At 51.6% G+C, this 22,298-nt stretch overlaps 1 protein-coding gene across 3 annotated transcripts in view; it reads left to right on the forward strand.

Annotated features, from left to right (window-relative positions):
* Positions 1-3,452: 3,452 nt before the first annotated feature.
* LOC133347229 (glutamate receptor ionotropic, NMDA 2C-like) overlaps positions 3,453-22,298 on the forward strand; it is a 122,460-nt gene continuing 103,614 nt past the window's right edge. For all 3 annotated transcript variants that reach the window (XM_061559331.1, XM_061559347.1, XM_061559339.1), the window contains exon 1: positions 3,453-3,960. In XM_061559331.1, the coding sequence (XP_061415315.1) occupies positions 3,502-3,960 (459 nt within the window). In that variant the 5' untranslated portion in view covers positions 3,453-3,501. The remainder of the gene's footprint in view (positions 3,961-22,298) is intronic.

The following is a 22,298-nucleotide window of genomic DNA, read 5'->3' on the forward strand; positions in this document are numbered from 1 at the left end:
CCGTACACGTGCCTGTCTGTACACGTGTCTGTCTGGACACGTGTCTGCCCGTACACGTGTCTGTCTGTACACGTGTCTGCCCGTACACGTGTCTGCCTGTACACGTGTCTGTCTGGACACGTGTCTGCCCGTACACGTGTCTGCCCGTACACGTGCCTGTCTGTACACGTGTCTGCCTGTACACGTGTCTGCCTGTACACGTGTCTGTCTGTACACGTGTCTATCTGTACACGTGTCTGCCCGTACACGTGTCTGTCTGTACACGTGTCTGCCTGTACACGTCTCTGCCTATTCGACGTTCGTTCGCTCCACGAGGCAGTGCGGAGCGTGTCTGTTTATGCGTGTCCGAGCTCAAGCTGAGCGGGTTTTTTATATGCACCGGCAGCAGCATAAACATTTAAATCATTCAGGCCGACCACGTCCATCTATCCATCCACCCAGCCATCCATGTAGCCGTACACCCATAAAGCTATACATGCCATCCGTATAGACAACAATCCATTCGACTCAGCTGTCCATCCATCCAGTTATCCAGAAAGATATCCAGCTATCCATCCGTTCGTACAGCCATCCGGCCTTTAATCCATCTATTTAGCAAGCTATCCAGCCATCCATCAAGACTATCTAGTCAGCTATCCAGTCAGTCATTCATCCGTAGAGCTATCAAGCCATTGCATCTATCCATCTCGCTATCCAGTCAGCTGTCCATCCCTCCGTCCGTCTGTCCAGGCATCCATCCATCCATCCCATCCTTCCAGCGATTCATCCGTCAAGCTGGCTGGCCATCCAGCCCCACTCAAGTCTACCGCACAGAGCCCACCTCCTGCAAAAACCCAGGGAGGGCGTTCCGAACATCCCCGCGTGTCGGCGCCCTGAGCCTTCGTGGATCGCGGAGCGAATTTGCGCGGAGCAGCGACTGCAGCATCATCAGCAGCAGCAGAGCTCCCAGCCACGCGCGCGCACGCACGCGGCGTGTGCCTGCCGCCAGTCTGTCTCGCTCCGTGTCTATCTCCCCGTCCGTCTGTCTCCCTGTCTATCTCCCTGTCTGTCTGTCTGCTCGCCCGGACCGCGAGCTGGGGCCTAGGGGGGTGGGGAGCGAAGGAAGCTGCCAAGGAAGGATGCCGAGACGGCTTGTGAGCTGGCTAGAGACGTGATCCTGCTGTGTTTGGGTTCGTCTCGCCGGAGCCGGGAGGAGGAAGTGGGGCAGCTGCTTGCGCGTCTTTGCGAGGTTGGAAACCGTCGCTCTGTGCCTGGAGACGGAGTCGCGAGCGAAGTTGGATTAGCGAGGGGCGAGACGCGCTCGGGACTTGTTAGAATCGGGTCCGGTAAGACGCACGGAGTGTGCCCCACGCCGTGCCTTGCGGAGCGCGCGAGCCTTGTCATCAGTTGAGCGCAATCTTTGCTTCGCATTGACCAACGTCGCGTCGTTGTGTGAGTGTGTGTGTCATTCATCGGCTTCCCATCATTAATATCACGGCGGCGGTGTAAATAGGCAAAGCTATAAATATAGGATTCGGTGTTGACTCGATAAGAATCTACACATCTATATATATTTTTTTAAGGATACAAGAAGCACGCCTCTCTTTCTCTCGCCTAGCGTTTGCTTCATTGCGCACACGAAACGTCTATTTTTTAAAACGTCAGTCGCGTCTAAGCGCACGCCCACACGCGACTCGGTGCCGAAGCTTCGCCACCACGAGTCGCGATCGCTTGGATGCACCCCGCATCGCATGCGAGCCACGGCACCACCGCTCTAGCCCGCATCGCATGCGAGCCACGGCACCACCGCTCTGCCCAGGCCACGCTCGGCGCGCTCCGGTTTGGCGCAAAGCGGATTTGCCGCATTACTGAGAACCGATTTACAAATAATTCTCCAGCCTCGCGCAAGGAACAGCGCTCGTGGGTGGGGGAGCCGCGGGCTTGCTTGTGCGAGGCGAGACGACGCGCCACAAATAGCGATGCCCCTGCTCATGATGCTCATGATGCTGATGATGCTGATGAGGATGAAAGCGTTGCGCTCTTTAGAATGGCACCGGGAAGCCGGCGTGCAGCAATCCGTAATCGCCACAACTTATTAATGTGCGCAGGACACTTCATGATTTTGCGTCAAAGTTGGCACCGTCCAAATGCGCCACCGTTTATTTATCGGAAGTAAACATAAAAAACATACTGATATACACAAGCACATATATATATATATATTGATACATCCTATATCAGCGAGTGCGTCCACCCTCATGTGGCAAAGGTGGGACACACACGCACACATCCGTGTACCGCTGTAAGTGAATATCAAGAGTAGGAGGCATGAGAGAGGAGGGGGTGGCGTGCGTGCGAGGAGGAGGAGGTGTCGCGGGGAGTAGAATCTGTGCGCGGCGGTGCCGTGCAAGCGCCGCTCTGTGAGTGCGTAACGCTCGCTACGGGAGGCCGTGGTAGCGCACACGAGACGAGGAAGGTGGGGAGGCTGGTGAGCTGTGGGGGGGGGGGGTGGACCACGTCTGTAGGGAGACCAACAGCGGCCGCGGCGGCCGGGGTCGGAGCGCAAACCAACCCCGTGCGCGAGCGCGCCATGCGGCACTCGACTCGACGGTGCTGCACGAGTTGTCGGCAGTGCGTCGCGGCAGCCTCGGCGACGCTTAGTCCGGCTCGCAGCTCGCAACGGCTTCGCCGCCACGAACGCGGCTACCACCACCACCACCGACAGCACCACCACCACCAACAGCAGCACCACCACCAGCAGTACCACCGCCAGCAGCAGCAGCAGCGGTGTTACCGGCTCGCGAAGAGCGAAGAAGACTCTTTAATCATCATCATCACCGCGCCGGCTGCTTGCCACGTCGTCTAGACGAGTCGCGTGGCGCAAACCCGCCTCGTCAGCATCGCCATCGTCTCCTCCTCCTCAGAGGAGGAGGAGAAGAGGGCACAGAAGGACAGCCGGTGGCGGCGGCGGTGGTGGTGGTGGTGGCTGCGCAGGGCTGGGTGACAAGAACCAGGCTGGCTCGTGGGGTTCTTGAAGTCGAGTGCGGTTGGTGGAGACAGCTGCTACACCTGCTACAGCTGCTACTGCTACAGCAGCTACAACTACAGCTGCTACAGCTGCTGCTGCGCCGGCGGTGGTAGTGGAGTAGCTGCCAGGGCTGGTGGTGCCGCGTGGGTTGCTGGTGATGGAATGGACTGGGTAGGTGGTTGAGGTTGGGAGAGGACCGACGTTGGTGGTGGAAGAGGTCGTGGTGGGTGTTCGGGGTTTTTCTACGGGTGGTGGTGGAGGAGGTGGTGGTGGAGGAGGAGGAGGTGGTGGTGGTGGGGCCGAGTGAAGGGGGTGTGGGGGTGAGAGAGGTGGGGGAGGAGTGGAGGTTTGGGGGTCGGGGTGGAGGCGGGTGGGCGGCCTGCGGGTTCGGTGGTGGTGGTGGGGGGTGGTGGGGGCTGGTGGGTGGTGGTGGTGGGGAGGGGGCGAACCGGAGTGACGTTACCGAATTATGCCGCTCGCCAACGCGGACTAAAATGTGGGGGCTCGTGGTTGCTCACTGGCTCCGACTCTGCCTGCTCACGGCGGTCCACCTCGGCCGGTGCGCCGCGGCACCCGGAGACCGGCACCAACAGCAGCAGCAGCAGCAGCACGCCGCCTCCTCCTCCTCCTATCCGATGCTCAACATCGGCGTGGTGTACCAGGGCACGTCGAGCCAGCTGGCCGAGATGAAGGGCGTGCTGAGCAACCCGCGCTTCCTCGGCTACCCCATCGACGTGAACGTGGTGGTGACCACGGGCATCGGAGACACGAACCCCCGGGACGTGCTCACGCAGGTGTGCGACGTGCTGTCCAGCCTCAAGACGCACGGGGTCGTGTTCGGCGACGAGACGGGCGCCGCCGCACTCGCGCACATCCTCGACTTCATCTCGTCGCAGACGCGGGTGCCCATCATCGGCATCCGCGGCGGCTCGGCGGTCGTGATGACCAAGAAGGTGGGTTGGGTTGGGGGGGGCGCTGACGCTGTGCGAGTGTGGGGGGTGCTCGCGGTGGGAGATTTGAGAGGAGCGGGAAGTGCGCTTCGCTACTCCGCTACGAATCCCCCGGCGACCAACACGAGCCGCCGTTGTCTGGACCGGTCCTGGGCCTCCCCCCAAGGTCGACTCGGCCTCAAATGAGTAGCTGGTGCGGTGCGTAGTAAACATCGCCGCTAGGGAGACAAAGGCGGCCGGGCGTGGTGTTGCCCATGCTAACCCTAGTGTGCCGTGCCGGCCTTCATAGGTGCTACTCGCTAACAGCACTTGCCCAACAGTCTGTTACAGGCTACACGGGGGATCTTTGTCCTTGCTCGCAAATGTCTCACTCGGGATGATGATGATGACACATACACTGCCCCTGCTGCTGCTGTTGCTGCGGGGATGTTATGATTGCTGTACTGGTATGACTGCTATTATCGCTGACTGCTACAGGAGTGTGATGGATTTCTGCCGATACAGGACTGGTGCATTGCTATGCAAGCTAGCATCAATACGGTTGCCACTTTACAATGTGATGTTCACGCGAGTACCGTCGTGCTACTTGCAGGAAGAGTGCTGCTGGTACCGACAGGGCGAGCGCGTTGCTTCCTTAGTCCTGCTACTGACACAACACTCGAGCTATCGAGACAACTGGGCGACGCTATCACTGTGATCGTGTCGCCATCCCTAGTTGCTGTCGTAGTTCTTGGGACGTAGCGGTGCCGAGATGTTAACTACCTCGCCCGCTACACAGGAGCCTGTGGGTTCAATCCCGACGCCTCGATGTTTGGAGATGAAGTGCCTCTCTCTCTTTCCCCGTGGCCGCGTGGATTTGTATCGGAGTTCTCCGGTTTCCCCCTCCACATTTAGAATCAACGTCACGCGTTTAGAGCATTTGCCTGCTGCTGCTGTGAATGTCCACGTGAATGTCCACGTGATAATCCACTCGGCTGGACTATCGTTGAGCCCGGGATGCTTCTGAAAAGTAGCTGCACAGCCCAATGGTCCTGAACTGGTAAAATCAAATATATATTTAGAGTTGATTATATATATACAATGACTGCCAAAGGGATCATTGCGATGTGTTACTAATACGAGACTGCTCACGACAGCAGTAAGTGTATGAATATTACAACCACACTTCCTGCCACTGCTGCGTCTACCACGCCGTTACTGCCGGATCTCGACATACAGTTCACGACGAGGTTTACTGCGAATTGAATGCGGCCCTCCGTGATTACCATGACCACAATGACACCGTGATGCTATTGCTGAAGAACTACTACCACAGGACTACGATATGACTACTCCTAGCACAGTAATATTACTACAGTAGTAGCACGATAGTTCACTACGACTGCGACTATATATATACCAGAGGTGCTCCTGCTCCTACACGGGGGTACGTCTCCCGCTTGACTGCTACCAGAGTCATACTGGTCCTGTGCTACTGCTGATGAAATCCTACTATCAAAGGGCTCTATACTACTTCTAGCCGAGCGCAATACTATTACTACTCTACCGCTCCCAAATCAGTATGACTTCCGTAATAGTACTATTTGTCTATGACAGTGCTGCTATCGCCAAAGCAAGAGGTTCTACTTTTTAACTACGACTATCATAACATCAATACCACCACAGTAATAATACCATACTACTCCTAGCATAGTACCAGTTGCTTGCTGAAGCACGGTACAACTAGTACGTACACTACAACTACCACTACTACTATTACTTTATACTATATCGCAGCTCCTACAGTATGATAGGTATGACTACAACCACGTGGTATGGTCACTCAGAGTCAGGTGACAGAGGGGAGTTTACGAGTTCACATCCCTGGCAGTGGCCAACTCGGCTTCATCATCCTCTCTGGGGGTCAATAAAATAGGTACCATTATGCGTGCCGTAACCAGTGGCTGTCCTCTGGCTAGGCGAGAGCTTCACCACCACCACCACCACAGCGATTCGGCATGAATATCATCAAGCGACGAATGTGTGTAGGGTCTTTCGTGACTGCAGGGATTCATCTTCTTGGTTCTTTCGGTAAAGTCACGTAGAAGGGAAGTAATAAAATAATAAAAATAAAAAATAATTTTATAATTTTATAATGTTTTATTTTTATTATTTTATTACTTCCCTTCTACGTGACTTTACCGAAAGAACCAAGAAGAGGTGTACAGGGTCGTTGCACCTTCGGAGTGAATGTGCCACCGGGTGTGGCCACGTTCACCGGGGGCTTCGTTACCGGGGCTGCACGAGCGCCGCGTGTGAAGTTGCGGACCCTCGATTCATTTTATTCACGAACTGTGACCGGGCACGCCAGAGACAATATACAAGAACGTAGAATCACAATAATAACCGGGATAACAAAGAACCTGACGTGGTACCATTCCCAACAGGAGTCTCCCAACAGGAGCGCTCATGGAGGCTGTGTGCCCTTGGCAATCGATGTAAATCATTCACAGAGCGCCGCTCAATGAACCGGGGCATTGCGAGCGACTGAGATGTGCGAGAGACGACGCCTGCCCCATTGCCACGAGAGAGAAATTTTATCTGGAAATAAGTTTATTTTTTTTATAAAGAAATGTAATTTATGCGCTAACACCAAGACACCAGACGTGGAATGAATAAATGTTACTCATACAACCATCACACACCTGAAACTACCTACTGCGTCCCTAGCACTGTGCCACAGAGCAGCGAGCGTGCTACGCGTGGTGCATGATGAGTAGCTGTCTCTGTGCACACGCAGACTGGAGGCTTGATGAGTGTGTCACGGACTCAGAATCCCATTGCGGTACGGGCACTTGCTTCGTCTTTCCTAACCTCGCAGTGTAAATCAAATACAGCTTCGTAAAGCAAGGCGCGTGTGTCTGTGTGTGTGTCTGTCTATGTGTGTGTGTCTGTGTGTGTGTCTGTGTGTGTGTTTGTGTGTGTGTCTGTGTGTGTGTCTGTGTGTGTGTCTGTCTATGTGTGTGTGTCTGTGTGTGTGTCTGTGTGTCTGTGTGTGTGTCTGTCTATGTGCGTCTGTGTCTATGTGTGTCTGTGTGTGTGTCTGTGTGTGTGTATGTGTGTGTGTCTGTGTGTGCGCGCGGCACAATGAGACGGACCACCTCTGGAAGTGAGCTTCTTCTCCAGTGTATGGCCGCGTGTGTAAGCAGCCGCCTCGCCTGCAGCCATTTGTAAATCCACTGCTGGACTGAGGCCCACTGCGTGTGCGTGTGGGTTGGGGAGGTGGTGGGGGTTTCTTCACCGCGTATTCACCACGCGGTTCAGTCACCGCAGGTTACTGAAGGCGTACAGAGCCCCCCCCCCCCCCCATCACTCGCCACTAAAAGTTCGCAGTGGTCAGAAGTCAAACTCAGGCCGCTGGGTATTAGCCCATCATGGGCCCTATTTAAGGGTGTGTTGTGCTGTCACTGGCGGTAAGAGAGAAATTGAATTCAAATCAGCCACCGAGTCAGGGCCCAGTGGCTTTTCTCCCACCGGGGCATTCAATTAAAGCTGCTTGACCAGCTCCAAGAACGTGGCAATTTCCTGCACGACGTCTCTCTACGAGCGCATATCAACAAATCTCACGCCACCTTCATTAACGCCACCATTCTACAAGCTAGACACAGCGCACATAGCTTCCCTACAAGTGCCATCGCCTCGAGCGCGAGCCCATTGTACATATACATCGCTGCCTGCTGTCATTATAGCAGATGCCGAGGAGGCAAACCCGTATTAGGAAATAAATCAATCAATAATCACCCACCGGGTCTCGTCGTGAGTTCGAACGGCGCTCCCGCAGCGGTCGCAGCGGGAGCCGACGCAGGGGGCAGCGATCCGAGTTGAAGGCGGCGGGACGAACGGGAGAGCATTCGTCACCGATTAAACGGGAAGGAGGAGTCGGTTGCGAGGTCGTTAGTTTGTCTGTCTGTATGCTGAACTTAATTCGCACCGGACGCAGCCAACCGTGCTGATCGGAGGTTGCAAATGAATGGGATTGGCGGAGAGTCGTGGAAAGTTCCAGAAAGGATGGGGAAGAGAATAGACGACGGAGTCATTCCCCGACGTGTGACGATCTGTGCGGAAGACGTAAGAAAGGAAGAGCAAGTTGAAGACTCGCCCGAGCTGGAACTCCTCAACGTGTATTCACATGGCCAGGGGAGGTTAGCGCCTCGCGCCACGGACCCAGCCACCAGAGTGTGAGTCCCAGCCACGGTTCACACCAGCGGCGAGTGGCACTCAAACTCGCCCTGCGTGACCCCCCTACACCAACCATCGACCCGTGTGGCCGGACAACCACTGTGACCGACACAGCATGGGGGAGACCCTCACTCAGCAGTGGGTTGATAAATGTGTTGAAAATTACGAAGTATTCCATGATTGTTCTTATTAAGAGGAGCCACTGAGAAATGGTTGCAGCAGGGACTCAGCGCATCCTTTTATCCACATTGTCTGTGGATAAGAAGCATTTAAATTCGTCCAATTGTTCACATTTTTCACAGATCAGAGAAGGCATTTGGCAAAATGCATCCTATGTATGTGTATCTGTGGATAGCTCTGTGTAAGAGGAGTTTTTTCTATTTTCAATCGTGCCCCCCTGTATGAATGTGGGGCACTTAGATCAGTGTCAAGATCCCCATCTCCAAATGTGTGCGAGTCATAGGTAGCCCGGAGATCAGAGGGGTGAGTCGGCAATGCTGAGATCCCGAGTTTAAATCTGGACAGCGCACGTGATAGAACTGGATTGCCAAGTGCAGCGAGTTGACAGTTGCAACCAGTACACAAATTATTGATGGCCAAAAGAAAAAAAATCCACCGCTTTAAATCTGGTGTTGCACTTTATTTAGATAAGCTCCAGCTCTGAGAACGAACATAATTCACTTGACTGTCATGGGATGAAAATTACTCAGTAACAGAGCATGTGGGGGAGGTGCTGCCCCCTAGTGTGCAGACGATGTCACTTGAAAGGGATCTCAGAAGTAGTTCTGAAATATCTGCTTCCACGGGCTGTTCTCGAACACAGAGAGAGGGGTTAGTTTGTGCTTTCAGAGTTCCGAGTGGCTTCTTCTCAGTCGCAATCGAATAAGGGAACAAGACAAACCAAAGTGTTACGAGGACCAGGGATCACACCTTCATAGTGGAAGGACCAAGACTCTGGAACACCCGAGCGAGGGACACACATCTTGCTGCTACTCTATAGGGCGTTGGGAGACAATGCAAGGCATGTCTGTTCACACAAGTTGTCGATTAGAGGGTGAGTGGGAAATTAGTGTTGTTATTATATAGTTTACTTTACCTACTCTGAGGCTCATGAGGATATAAGTGCCATAAAAATTTGAACTTAAAAAAGGTAATTTCCATTCCAATTACCTTTCTGCAGCAATGCCCGATTGCATAAACCACCAGAAGTTATATTTTCTCCTTAAATTGCAATGCTCTTAATAACCAACTGAGGATAAGTTTCACTTGAGGTGTTATTTTTTTCAGCTGCCCACAGATGAGTAATTGGTTCTCCATTCACAACTATGCATCGTTTAAATAAACAAAAAATGAACCAGGAAAAACAAACGCATAGGACAAAAACTATGCTCTGCCGAACAATGTAATAATACATAATTTTAATCCATCCATTCGCAATTCCATCGAACGTTTTCCAACAGCATTCGTTTAATGAGGCAACCCTGGTTAGGTTTGGTTTTTATGAGTCTCATAAGCAGAGTGTGTGGCCTGTCACAACCATTCCGCTGGGTTTTTTTTGCCGGATCTTAAGAGGCCTCCATGAGCAGATGGGGCCTGATCAGCACCACGAGCGCCACTGCACAAACCCCACGACGAGCTGTCGCCGTGAGACTGGGCAAGAAACAAAAGCGACTCATTCATGGCATTTTCCCAATATCACGAGGTGAAGAGCCTCTTGCAACAGTCATAAGACTCACTCAGGCTTCACCGCATCAAGGGCATTATCACTGTTAGTCGTGGAGCAGTCGGTATTTGGCGCTATAAACCCAGACATCTGAGTTCGATTCCTGGCCACAGTGAACATCAGTGTGGCGTGTGGTACTAAAAACAATCTTGGGACACCCCTATCGTGAATTGTGGTCAAACAATCCCGTTGACTGACACAGGGAGGCCTTCATACACCAGTGGATTTGAAAAATGTATGTTTATTATGTAAGTCGAACTTCTTTCCCACCGTACGTAGCCAACTGTGCGGGGGAAGGACACCAAACTAAACACAAGAAGCAGTTCTAAACAAAGGAGTTGTCAATCAATATTAGTGTATAATAATTAATTGTTCAAGAAATATAAATAACTATAATTCTTCTAATCCAAATTAAATAAATAAAAACACAAGTGCGTCTCCTAATATTATTTAATTACAAACTCTTTATAAACTAAAGGCGTGTTTTACATGCTTGTTGACCATCCATATCGTCGGCCGCGAATGGCTTTGGGTGCAATCGTCCACGGGCACGTGGGGTGGCCTGACTCGGGTGGGGTGGCCTGACTCAGGTGGGGTGGCCTGACTCGGATGGGGTGGCCTGACTCGGGTGGGGTGGCCTGACTCGGGTGGGGTGGCCTGACTCGGGTGGGGTGGCCTGACTCGGGTGGGGTGGCCTGACTCGGGTGGGGTGGCCTGACTCGGGTGGGGTGGCCTGACTCGGGTGGGGTGGCCTGACTCTGGTGGGGTGGCCTGACTCGGGTGGGGTGGCCTGACTCGGGTGGGGTGGCCACGCAGACACCGCCGCCGCCGTCATTCACCGCACTCGCTGCCGTGCCAGCCAGCGCTGAGGCAGAGGGGTGGTGGAGGGGTTTTCGCTGTAGGAGAGGCGCGTGGAACAGAGGTAAAACACACGCTGGTCACGAGCACTCTCAGCCTGCAATAGCTGCCTCCTGCTGCTGCTGCCAGTACGTTAGATGCGACCTAACCACGGAGTACATTTTGTACATTAAATTAACGAAGAAAAAATGTTGTCAACAAAACGTTTATTTTAATTTAACACGAATCGACGATGATTACACGATGTAATACGATTTTTGTCCCTGGGTAGTGATATTTTTTAATTGCTTATGCCTAAAAAGCATAGAAAATGGCTATTGTTCCCCACAAACTTTGCTTTTGTAACCAGGACTTTATGTGAAGGAATTACACAAATGCACGCCACGTTTTCTCAAACTATTGCATAGTGTTATTAACGACTTTTGTGTCCTAGTCACAAAAGCAAAGTTTGTGGGGAATAAGAATAGCCGTTTTCCGTACTTTTGAGGCACCGGCAATACGAACATAACCCTTATTACCCAGGGACATTTTTGCTGTTTTGTTACACAGTGTTATGAGTGGGCGAAGTGAATCGAGCATGATGACGACTACCCACCAAAGGCTAAAGAGGGACTGACCATGACGAAACAAAATGTACCATTTTGAATGAAGACTTATTTATATAAGTCTTATTTATATAAGTCTTCATTTAGTATCGTTATCGGAGACTTGCATTGCGCTGAGGAAGACCAAGCATGGCAATTTAAATATTTACCGAGTCCACTTAGAATACCAATATGTTGTGTTTGCTGTCAACTAAACCAAGATAATATACGAATGAAATCCACGGACTAAGACTTGACTAAAGTTCCACAGGTCGCCATTGTCGACTAGACGACTATCCGAACATTTAAACTAAATGCTGACTGAAGTATTGGATTGTGCCCAGCCACCTATATATGTCTGCAAACACAAACACGTGTTTGTGGGAACTTAAGCGAACAACACAAATGGTTTTCGGTTTCCTCGAAGTTAACACGCTTACAGGTGGCCGTCATGTACGTTCAGTTCTGCTCGTCCATTATCTTGCATTGAGATCTGTGGATGAAATGTGCCATACAAATGTGAATTATCTTATAATTAAAAGTATAACATTACACTGGTTGTAGGCTATTAAACTAGTTAAATTAAATAAACTATGTTTTTTATTTCACCAGGTAAGACCGACCAAGCAATAAGCTCTCTTTAGAAAGCGATCTGGCCACAAAGGATAGCTGGACAAAGTGGCTTATCATGTGGACATTTATAGCAGCCAAATAATCTATACGCATGTTTCTAAATGTGTGTGTGGAGGGGGGAAGGGGGGTGCAGCGAAAAATCCACTCAAACACAGGGATATAGAGAGACACGCAAACTCCAAATATACAGCAGGCGTCAGGGTCAGGATTGAACTGACGACCTCCTGTGTACCAGGCGAGGTAGTAAACATCCTTGCCACCGTAGCGAGACATTAATTGCTGTCGTCACGTTAAGGTGTTGTCACAGAATCTGTGCGGCTCTAAAGTGTCAACACGTATCCAGGCGTGGTTGGGTTGTAGAGCACTTGTCTCCCGAGTTCACACCAAATACTTGCTATCCATTGTTTTTTATGTTTTCAGCTAATTAGTGATAAGTGTTTATACAAGTGGGGGGAAACCGAAGCACATGGAGTAGAACGCCCGTGCACGCAAGGGGCATCACTACATCCCCGTAGAGATGGAAACAGATGGCGATTAGTCCACTTGCTGCAGTGCCTCCTCCTGGTAAGCCAGGGTATGGCACTTGATGGAGAGACTGGTCCCTGTCACGGGAATTCGGAATGTTGTTCCACTGGAACATGGCACTGCCCCATTTATAGTTGAGTAATGACAATGGCTGCTCAACTCAGAGACACGTATTCCTATCATGCTTGCTGTCTGCCCGTATATTTCATTGCACCGCATGCTACCATACAAATTAAATAAGGTAGAATAATTATTTACTGCCATTTATTCATCCACTGTTGGATGAAGGCCTCCCCATGCCATATCTGTTGTCATGGAGGGTTGTTTGACCATACGTCACCATGCTAGTCGGTGCTGGATGGTGAATCAAGTGGACTACAACACGGTTCAGACATCAGTTGCCACTGATGTGAGCCGTGGTCGGGAATCGCACTCGGGTGGCCGTGTACACAGCGCAGCGCATCAACCACTGCGCCATTGCTTCAAATCACCATACAAATAGCAGGGTAAATTAAGAACCCCAATGTTAGAGAAACCGGTCGTAGCAATCGAATGGGCGATTAAATGCACAGTCCTCACTGCCCATTGGAACACTCTGTGCATTTCATCCCTTTGGATTTTTTGGTATCACTCTGGCAAATATGATATAAATATGATATAAACCTTGAAATGCTGTACCCAGCATCAACTCCATGCCGAATTCCAACAAGAATCTTTCAGCTGTGTGGTGTGGTGTGAAGGTGGATATCGTGGGAGAGGAGTGGGTGGAAATGCGGGCGCTGGGGGAGGGGAGGGGGTGGGGGGTGTTGCTGGGGTTCAACGTGGACCGTCAGAGCCCTTCGTTGCTCATCGAGTCAATAAAGATAAAGATCCCCCGTGTAGCCTTAACAGACTGCTGAGACAAATGCTGTTAGCGAGCACATAAGAAGGCCGGGACGACACATGAGGGGGTGGGTGGCCAGCACCACGCCCGGCCGCCCTTGTCTTGCCAGTGACGATGCTCACACGGAACAAACGCATGTGACAGCACATGTCCCCGCAGCTACACGTGCATACGTGCTTGCGCAACACACGCGTGCGTGCACACAAACACATGCAGGTGTGTACATTCATTTGTACACATTCCATGCGCACGCATTTATATATTCCCGTGTATGGACATGCATTCTTGCACACACACACACACATGCACGCCTTCACACCCGCACACAAACATGTGTGTACGTACGTGCACATTAACATACATAAAGACAAAGATCCCCCGTATAGCCTTCATACAACTGTTGGGAAAATATCTGTCTGCGAGCACATGTGAAAGCCAGCAGGGGACACGAGGGGTGGGTGACCAACACCACGCCCGGCCGCCTTTGTCTCGCGAGTGGCGATGTTTACACGCCTCACCAGGTACTAATTTGAGGCTGAGTCGACCTAGCGGACGCCCAGGACCGGTTCAGATAATGGTCACTGCTATTGGCCATGAGCAGGAATCGAATTTGGGTCGACGGGATTCCCAGCGCGCTCCATGCACACAGAGACACGTTCTCGGCACGTGCACGCGGACACGCGAGAGGGGGGCCAGCAGCTGGTCCGTGCTGGTGCCGCTGGCGCTGCATGCCGTGTGTTAGACAGAGCACCTGCCTGTGTTGTGACCCCCCCCCCCCCCCGAGCCACGACTTGAGTCATTTATCCCCGCGGAGGCTCGCGGTGACCGCATGCAAAGCGCCACAGGTCTCCACAATGCGCTCGCCTCCCGTAATTTGCTTGGTTCTTTTTTTCTCTCCGAAATTTAATTTAAATATTCATTAGTAGTTGCATATGAGATAATTATTCCATGAATCAGTTTACCGTGTGCATATCAATTATGCTCCAAGCACGCACGCACACACGTGCATATGCATGCACACACGCGAGCTTGCACGCCCATGCCCCTTGCAGTATAATGTAAGCATTGTGAGTCCATGGGTGATTTTTCTCAATCTGAATAGAATCTCTCTGCCCCCTCTCTCTCTTGTCGAGTGCGCAGTAGATACATATAGCCACTGCGCAGAAAACATTCCCATTTTCCTACCACATTAGCAGAGCGTGAAATGTTATTACGCAGACCATTATACGATTAGATACACCTTAAAATGCATAACTTTCATACCATTTGATTCAGCTCCAATAACGATGTGTACGCTCCAATTAGAGCGTGCGCAGCAGTAGTATATTCATATTATAACCTGGTTGTCAATGAAACTGTGAGGCAGTAGATGAAACTCCATATTCCTATGGTAGGAAACCGGCTTGTATCCGTGGCATAACTTCCGATGACTTCCCACAGATTTGTACTTCATTTGCACACCAAAGAGACGTGATGTGCTGAATTGAGCCACATCCGTGATTTGAATACACGAGTGGTCGTACGAATGTTGGCGTGGAATAATGATGAGCAAATTGTACTTGCGATACAGAGGTTTCTGGTTCGATCTCCCAGCATTGAAATCACCATCTCTTCCGAGAAGTGGAAGAGTAGGCCAAAACCCCTCTCGAGGGGCTCCCCAAAGCTTCCCTGCAGTCGAGGCCCTTCAGCTAAGAAGCTCTTGAAACCCGATTGAAGAGTTCCTTAGCCCACAGGGCAATTCGATGGCTGCTTGTGTTGCAACCGAAACGTCGTATTCTATTATGATTTGATTTGATTTTCTACGTGACTTTACCGAAAGAACCAAAGAGTAATTCCTGCAGTCACGAAAGCTTCGAATCTAATGCTCTTTAAACTCGTGAAACTATTCTGCCAGTTGTGGCAGTAGCAAGCAATTGCACGGCTGACGACCAGTTACCTGTTTACCTTGTGGCACTCGCGGGCACGCCGCCGTCGAGCCCGAGTGAATGGACTCTCGCCTGATTAAACACGGGACGGTAATCGATTGATTTGCTATTCCGCCATCGCGGTCACCGTTGTCTGCGCAAGAGCGCGCGTGCTCGGGAAGGCGCGAGGCGCAGCCGCTTGGCCAGCCCATCTCGCTGTCGCCACCCCCCCAACAGGTTGCGGCAGCCTCCGCAGCTCATTATATAAATGCGAAGCGCCTCCGTACGTTGACCCTCGGCGCAGGGTCACCTGCTGTCGCGCGGAGCCGCAGCGTGCGATGCCGCCGTCCGCTGTCCCGCATTCGTCAGTGGCCCGTCTCGCGCGTCGCGGAAGGGAGCAGAAGCGCGGTGCATTGCAGCGCGCGATTTGCGGTCGGATTGACGTGTCGGGCTCCGAGTCTAAATCCCCGGTCGGCGGCCCGGCTGGCCCATCTCACCTCCTCTGGCGTGAATGAAACGAGCGTCAGCCTTGAGCGCGTTTCACCCCTTCTGGCTGGCGCCGTGCCGAGGAGCGGGAGCCCTGCCGCTGTGGGAATGTGCCACCTGTAGCACGGGCTCAGGGCCTCCGCTGGAGTTGAGCGGCACCCCAATGCTGATATTACGTGAGCAGGAAGACACTGACTTTGCGTAATTGTAGTGTGTGTGTGTGATGTGTATTCATATATAACCTCAACACGGCGTTGGGGCAAGTGATGTTAGCGAGCACCCATTGTGGTCAGCACGGCAAACGAGGGAGTGGGTGGCCAGCACCACGCCCTGCTGCCTTTGTCTCCTCTAGTGTTGATGTTTACTCACTGCACCAGGTCATATGCAAAGACAAAGGTCCCCCGTATAGCCTCATCAAACTGTTGGGGCAAGTGCTGTTAGCGAGCACCGATGGAATATGCACACACTATCACATACACACATGTTCATAGCTAATGCATTTAGTGGGAAGCAATGGTGCAGTGGTTGGCACACAGTGCCCTGAGTACAATTTCTGGTCAGGGCTAATATCGGTGGCCAGCCAGATCTGAACCGGTCCTGGGCGCCCACTTCAGCAGCCCATGGTGGAGCATGTTCAAACAGGCCCCATCACTGAGCAGCACATTCAGAATGGGCTGTTCATTATTTTATTAGAAATTCTTATGCATCAGGGCTCACTTACTCATATACATTGTAATGGTGGATGGGTAAATAGCCTGGTATACAGACGGTCGTGGGTTCGATACCGACCCTGACGCCTGATGTATATTTGGAGTTTGCGTGTCTCTCTACCCATGGTGGCGTGGTAAAGTAAAAAATAAAATGTAGCATAAATATCGTCGGCGGCATGTTTATAACGACACAACATTCTAAACATTAACATTTTAAACAATGGGCCCCGAATGTTTGTGGCTTGGAGGTTCATTTAATTAAATCAATGGACTGACGGTCTTCAGTGTAGACTACAGCCTTCAGTCTCACGCGGAATACTTCAGAGAAGGATATGACCCCCAACATCAATGAACCGAGTCATTCGCCTCCCGTGGAGCTAAAACGTCCACTGCAGGTCGCTAACGAGATGCGTGCATGATTCTAAACACGACACTGCGATACTGCGTGTGCAGGCCGTGCTATTGTAGTTTGTAAACATGGGAAAGGACAGAGAAACACATTTAGCAGTTTAGTTACTTCTGGGCCAATCATTGTTTGTGAGGCCCAATTAGGTGTGGCACAAGATCGAGGCGTTGACTGTGTGCCAGATCCAATAAGCATCCACATTTGTGTCCATAGCGATGCTGTTCAATAAAATATAGAGTATTACACCAGGAACGTATTTTAGGCCGAGTAAATCTAGGGAATTCCCGGTCACTGGGATGATCTGACGTACTCGCTAATTAACTACTGCTCACCTCAGGCCTACAGCGCTAATACACAATCGGTTCTGTCTTGTAACTGAGATGACTTGGTATCTTCACGAACTTTTGCTCATTTTACAGGATATCTGCCATGATTATGTATCAGCACTCATTGAGTTGACAAACATGAATGTAAAGTAACCCTGCCTTTGTGCAGCATGGTACCTCACCGCGATGGGACACGCTAATCATGAGTCCCCATAGTGTAAAGGTAGTTTCTCTCCATATATTAGGCACACAGAGGCACATGGCAGGAACATTTACTGATGAGTCCTCATTAGCACAAACCGGTGTCCAGCTTGTACCACTTCTTCCAGCGCACGGCGAGTAGGCGTCAGCTGTACGTGAGACTTCAGTGTGTGAGCCGCGTGGTAATAGCTGGGGGAGTAGCGCGACTAACGCCGCCCAGTCCCCCGCGATGCGCACTCGTTGGCGACGTCCTCCGTTGTGTGGCCGGGGCGGCTGCAGGCGCTGCACCGTGCGCCAACTTCAGTGCCCCACTCGTGGGAGAGGCGAGCGCAGCGGCGGCGGTGGCGAGCGAGCGGTCGCTCTTCTGAAGCGGTCGGTGGAGCCACCGCCAGAGTGAACTTGACAGGACGAGGCGAAGCAGCAGCGGCGAGGCCCTCTACGAGGCTGCGGTGGTCAGGGACCTCGGCACAACTCCCCGGCGCTCCCCAGTTGACCCCCGGTTCATCCAATTGTCTCGCGCGGCGGTCCCGGGATCTCACACGAATCCGTGGAGGGTCGAGCAGCTGGTCGTGGTCTAACGAGAGGTGCTATGCTTCCTCGGGTTATTCCCAGTTGGCTTGACGTTGCTGCATCACGCCAGAAGGTTTGTTGCCGTGATGTTGGCCACAGAACGGGCAGCCACTCAGTGGGAGTGCATGTAAGTGGACCCGCTGTTGCTCGGAGGACGCTGTCGATCTGGACGTCCAATTTTTAAGGGTGGCTTGCTTGATGCCCAGACTGGCGCGAAGTACTCATGGCTGGAGAACACGAGCGGGAGACTTTCTGGTGGCGGCCCCTCAAAGTTGTGACAGCCAGATGTTGAATTAGGTGCCCCTCTGCTTTCTGGGCGGGTTTGATTTCCCATCGCAGCCCCTTCGGTTGGCCAAATTCTCACAACGTTGTGCACGTGGTCTAAAATGACAAAATAGCCCCACGTAAGCCGTTCCCTTTCGAGCTGGCGGCCTGGAAATGACCCGAGAGCTTTTCCACGACGCCGCGGGCGCGTTGTGGAATCCACGCGACCCCCACCCCAGTGGCAGCAGCAGCAGCAGCGTGGAGCTGCGTGGAGCTGCCGGGTCGCGATGGGCCACACGGAGGCGCTGCGGTCGCCATGAGCAAGATGGCCGGAGTGGACTTGTCTGCCTGAGCCTCCACAGCCCTGATTAATGACAACAATTTCGAGTGGACGAGGCACCGGAACGATCTCGAGACTCAACGACAGATCGCGCGCCGCTGTGTGAGAACAGCTGCCACGTCAGTCAGCTACAATTCTGACTTTCCAAATCACTGCCTCCACTCTCCTCTGTACATTTGCCGAGATTCCAGCCATGCTCCGTCTGCCGCTCGCAGCCTCATCGGCGGTGTCTCCGTCCACTCCCACCCGGCAGTCGCCTGACCCACTTCCCGGCATCGCATTCCAACGCTCTCCAGTTGTCCACCGTGCGCAGGATGCAATCTGCCATAAATCTCGGTAGCCTTAACGCCCACTCGCCAGGCACGTAATCGCAGCTCTCTGCTAGAAACAGCGCTCCCACCTCTTATGTTTAACTGCGCACGCGGAGATGCGCACTGCCTACGCGAAAGCGCTCCGCCTTTATCCAAACCAGCAAGCTCCAAAGTGACTGAACGTGTGGCCGTTTTTGTCCTTGAGGCCACAAACTCGAGAGAGGTCAAACGTGGCCGTCCCTCTAGCATGCCCCGGCGACGCAGAGACACAAACCGTCCCTCACATCTGTAAGATGACGAGGAAGGAAGGGCCCCCACAAGACGCGCATCAGCCACCTTGGTTCCCGACGTAGCGCTGAACGATTTGGGGAAAATTTCAAATTGCGATTTCTCTGACAGATATTGCGATTGCGATTTGATTTGCGATTCAAATTTTTAAGTGAAACTTCAGTTCAATATTCACCGTGTAATAGATTTAAAACATGTGATGGAGCATTACCACATGATACCATCAAAATATGAACTGCTCCATATATATTCTAATGCAAGGATGAGAACTTAAAATATATGAATTTCTTCCAACATTTTTTTTATATTGAAATAGAACAATCAAACATAGACCAATTGTTAAGTTAAATAAATAAAGTTATATTCATTAAAAAAATCCAATTACAAAGTAATAGGACTTTTCAAATCGCAAAATATCGTAGGCTTTGCGATTTGCTGATCGCATTCTTTCAAATTGCGGCGTCCACAGAGCGGTGCAGGTCACGCGGCACAAGCGGCGCCTGGGGGGGGGGGGGTCTCCACTCGCGTGTTGCCGCGTAACAGACGGCTTCATCATCAACATCGACAACAATTGTTGTTACTAGCGCTACTACTAGCGCTCTCAACACAGTTTAGTTTGCGTCTTTCTGGGGGATTGAATGAAGAGAGGGAGGCATCGCTTCTTAAAAAGTCAGTTCCAAGAGAGCGATTTTGTTTGCTATTGTACGTGCCGTAGGCAATGTATCCTCACATATAACTTGCAGGCCTTTTGTCAGTCCACTGCTGGATGAAGTCCTTCGTACGCCGTGTCTGTCATTGAGGTTGTTTGACCATACTTCACCATACTGGTTAGTCTGGGTGGGTTAGCGAGTGGGGAGGGGGGGGCAAAGCTGGTCCATATATCACTGCTGATGTGAGCCGTGGCTGGGGCTCAAACTCAGGTCAGCGGGGTATACGCGCAGTGCACCAACCTGTGCCACTCCTCAAGCAGTCGCACAAACACTCGTGTGGGTGAAGTGCGCGATTTGACATAAACGCCGTACCTTATCCTGCTCTACGCAATACAGCAGTTTTGTGCAGCACAGTACACATTTCATAATTTACACTCTCAAACATAAACCATTCGTTTTTCAAACATTGCCGTGTTTAAGCGATTATAATGAATACAGCTTGCATGGTGGGGACAACGACAGTGGTGGTGGTGATGGTGCTGACGGAATCGATGGACTGAGAGTACGTGGCAGCTGTAGCTGCGTCACCGTTCATATCGCACGACCTACTGTGCTCGACTCCCATTCGGCAGGACGTGAGTTCACATCCCGGATGGAGGTTGACGAAGGGTCATCATCCCTCCAGAGTCGATGATATCTCTTCCCCTCTGTGAGACGCCAACGAATGTAGTCCCCCGTCCCCGTCATGGCCACGTGGAAATTCCAACATTGGCTCACGTCCGTCAATGGAACGTGAGCGGGTTGGTCACCTTCACATTCTCAACAGTCGTATTAAAAATAACAATGCGTATTCAAACATTATTTCAATCATCGCATCCGCTTGATTGCTGCTCTTATCCCATCGTGCATTCCTGTGCCACCAGCCTTCGCTTCCACCCTCCCAAGCGTGGGCAGCGTATTACCAACGAGCCCATCGCCACGACAGAATCCAGCTCCGCGTGTCGCTCCGACGGAGCAGAATGGAACTCATTAAATATCCCAGACCCGCATTGCTACAGCGCCGTTGGTGCCGGTGCACGGACATTTCATTTAAACTTCCAATTTCGCGAAGGGGCATTGGTGGGGTTTTTTTTTCCTCCTATTTTCTTCCCAGAGCCCTCGTACACACCACTCGGCCTCCCCCACCCCGCCTCGACGAGACGCCCGCTGCAGTGAGAGGCAGGGCTGGCATAAAGCTCCTGTCAAATCCAGCCCCAACGGGGGGGCCTTGGTCGTAAGGTGAGGGCCCCCCAGAGGCATTAGGCTTTCAGGGTGATAAGCAGCGTTGCTATTATTATCGATTAGGAGTGCAGAATCTGAGGTGTATTGTCAGCAATATATCTAATGCCATATCACCTATTGCAAGCGAGCATGTTTAATATGCTATAGGAAACAGTACTTTAGTAAGATTCTATTTCGTGTGACGGCCACATCACAGTTGAGGCATGTTTATGTGACTGGTATTCGTGACCCAAAACAAAGTTTGTAATCCGTTTAAATTACCCGAGTAGTAATAATGGCAGGGGTTTTGGAAAGTTATTTTTGTTGGCGGCAGACCAAAGTATTGATTTAGTGCTGTTATAAAAAAAAGTCTGAATAATGCTCGAGCTTATACACATGATTATCATCTCAGTTGGGGTTCCTCAGCTAGTAGCAGTAATTCCGCAATATTATGACGAGGACCAGTCTAGCCACAAGGCAACCATCATTGACTTTTTACAAAATGACATTACATATTTTTGATAAACTCTGCAGAGATGCTAGTGACGAGCTGAGTTGACGTCTGGCCAGGATTGGAAGTCACAGCCTTTAACATAACAATGAGGTGCTTTGCTACAGATCTCCAAAGATGGAAATAACAATAATAAAGAGGTCATCATGGCTAATGCAATTGATGCTGCCTTGTCTTGCAACCACTTCTTTTTCATAGATCTTGCAGTTGTTGCAAAGTTGATCTTCGACTCCCAAGATTATGCTCATAGTTTCCCATGATCTGGCTTCAGGTCTTCCCCTTGGCTGTGGTTTACCACCCTCTGGGTGCTTTTCCACTGCCTCCCTTTGTAAATTATATTCCTAGAGTCATAACAAGCCAAGGATGTTGCGGCAGTGGGTGTAATGGTCGGCACGCTGGGCTTGCAATCCAGAGCTCACCGGTTCCTTTGGCGCTCCTGGTGCGGCAGCTGAATCGATGGGGCAACTTCCCTTAAATCCTCCACCGCCTCCATCCACCGAGCGATATAGATGGGCACATAGCAGTTTGTCGAATGGCAGTTCACATGTGGCGTTGAAAAGTCTGGGTGCTCCCAACGTTCCCAAGACATCTGGTCAGCATGGAAGAGTATGCCAAACATCCTCTTGAGCTCCCTGTAGCAGAGTTCCTTCCACCAGCAGTGGCACGGGCAAGCAGTTGCAGATCTACACC

The sequence above is a fragment of the Lethenteron reissneri genome, chromosome 3, assembly GCF_015708825.2.
Source record: "Lethenteron reissneri isolate LAM-NWPU_2019-01 chromosome 3, ASM1570882v1, whole genome shotgun sequence".
Classification (NCBI taxonomy): Eukaryota; Metazoa; Chordata; class Hyperoartia; order Petromyzontiformes; family Petromyzontidae; genus Lethenteron; species Lethenteron reissneri.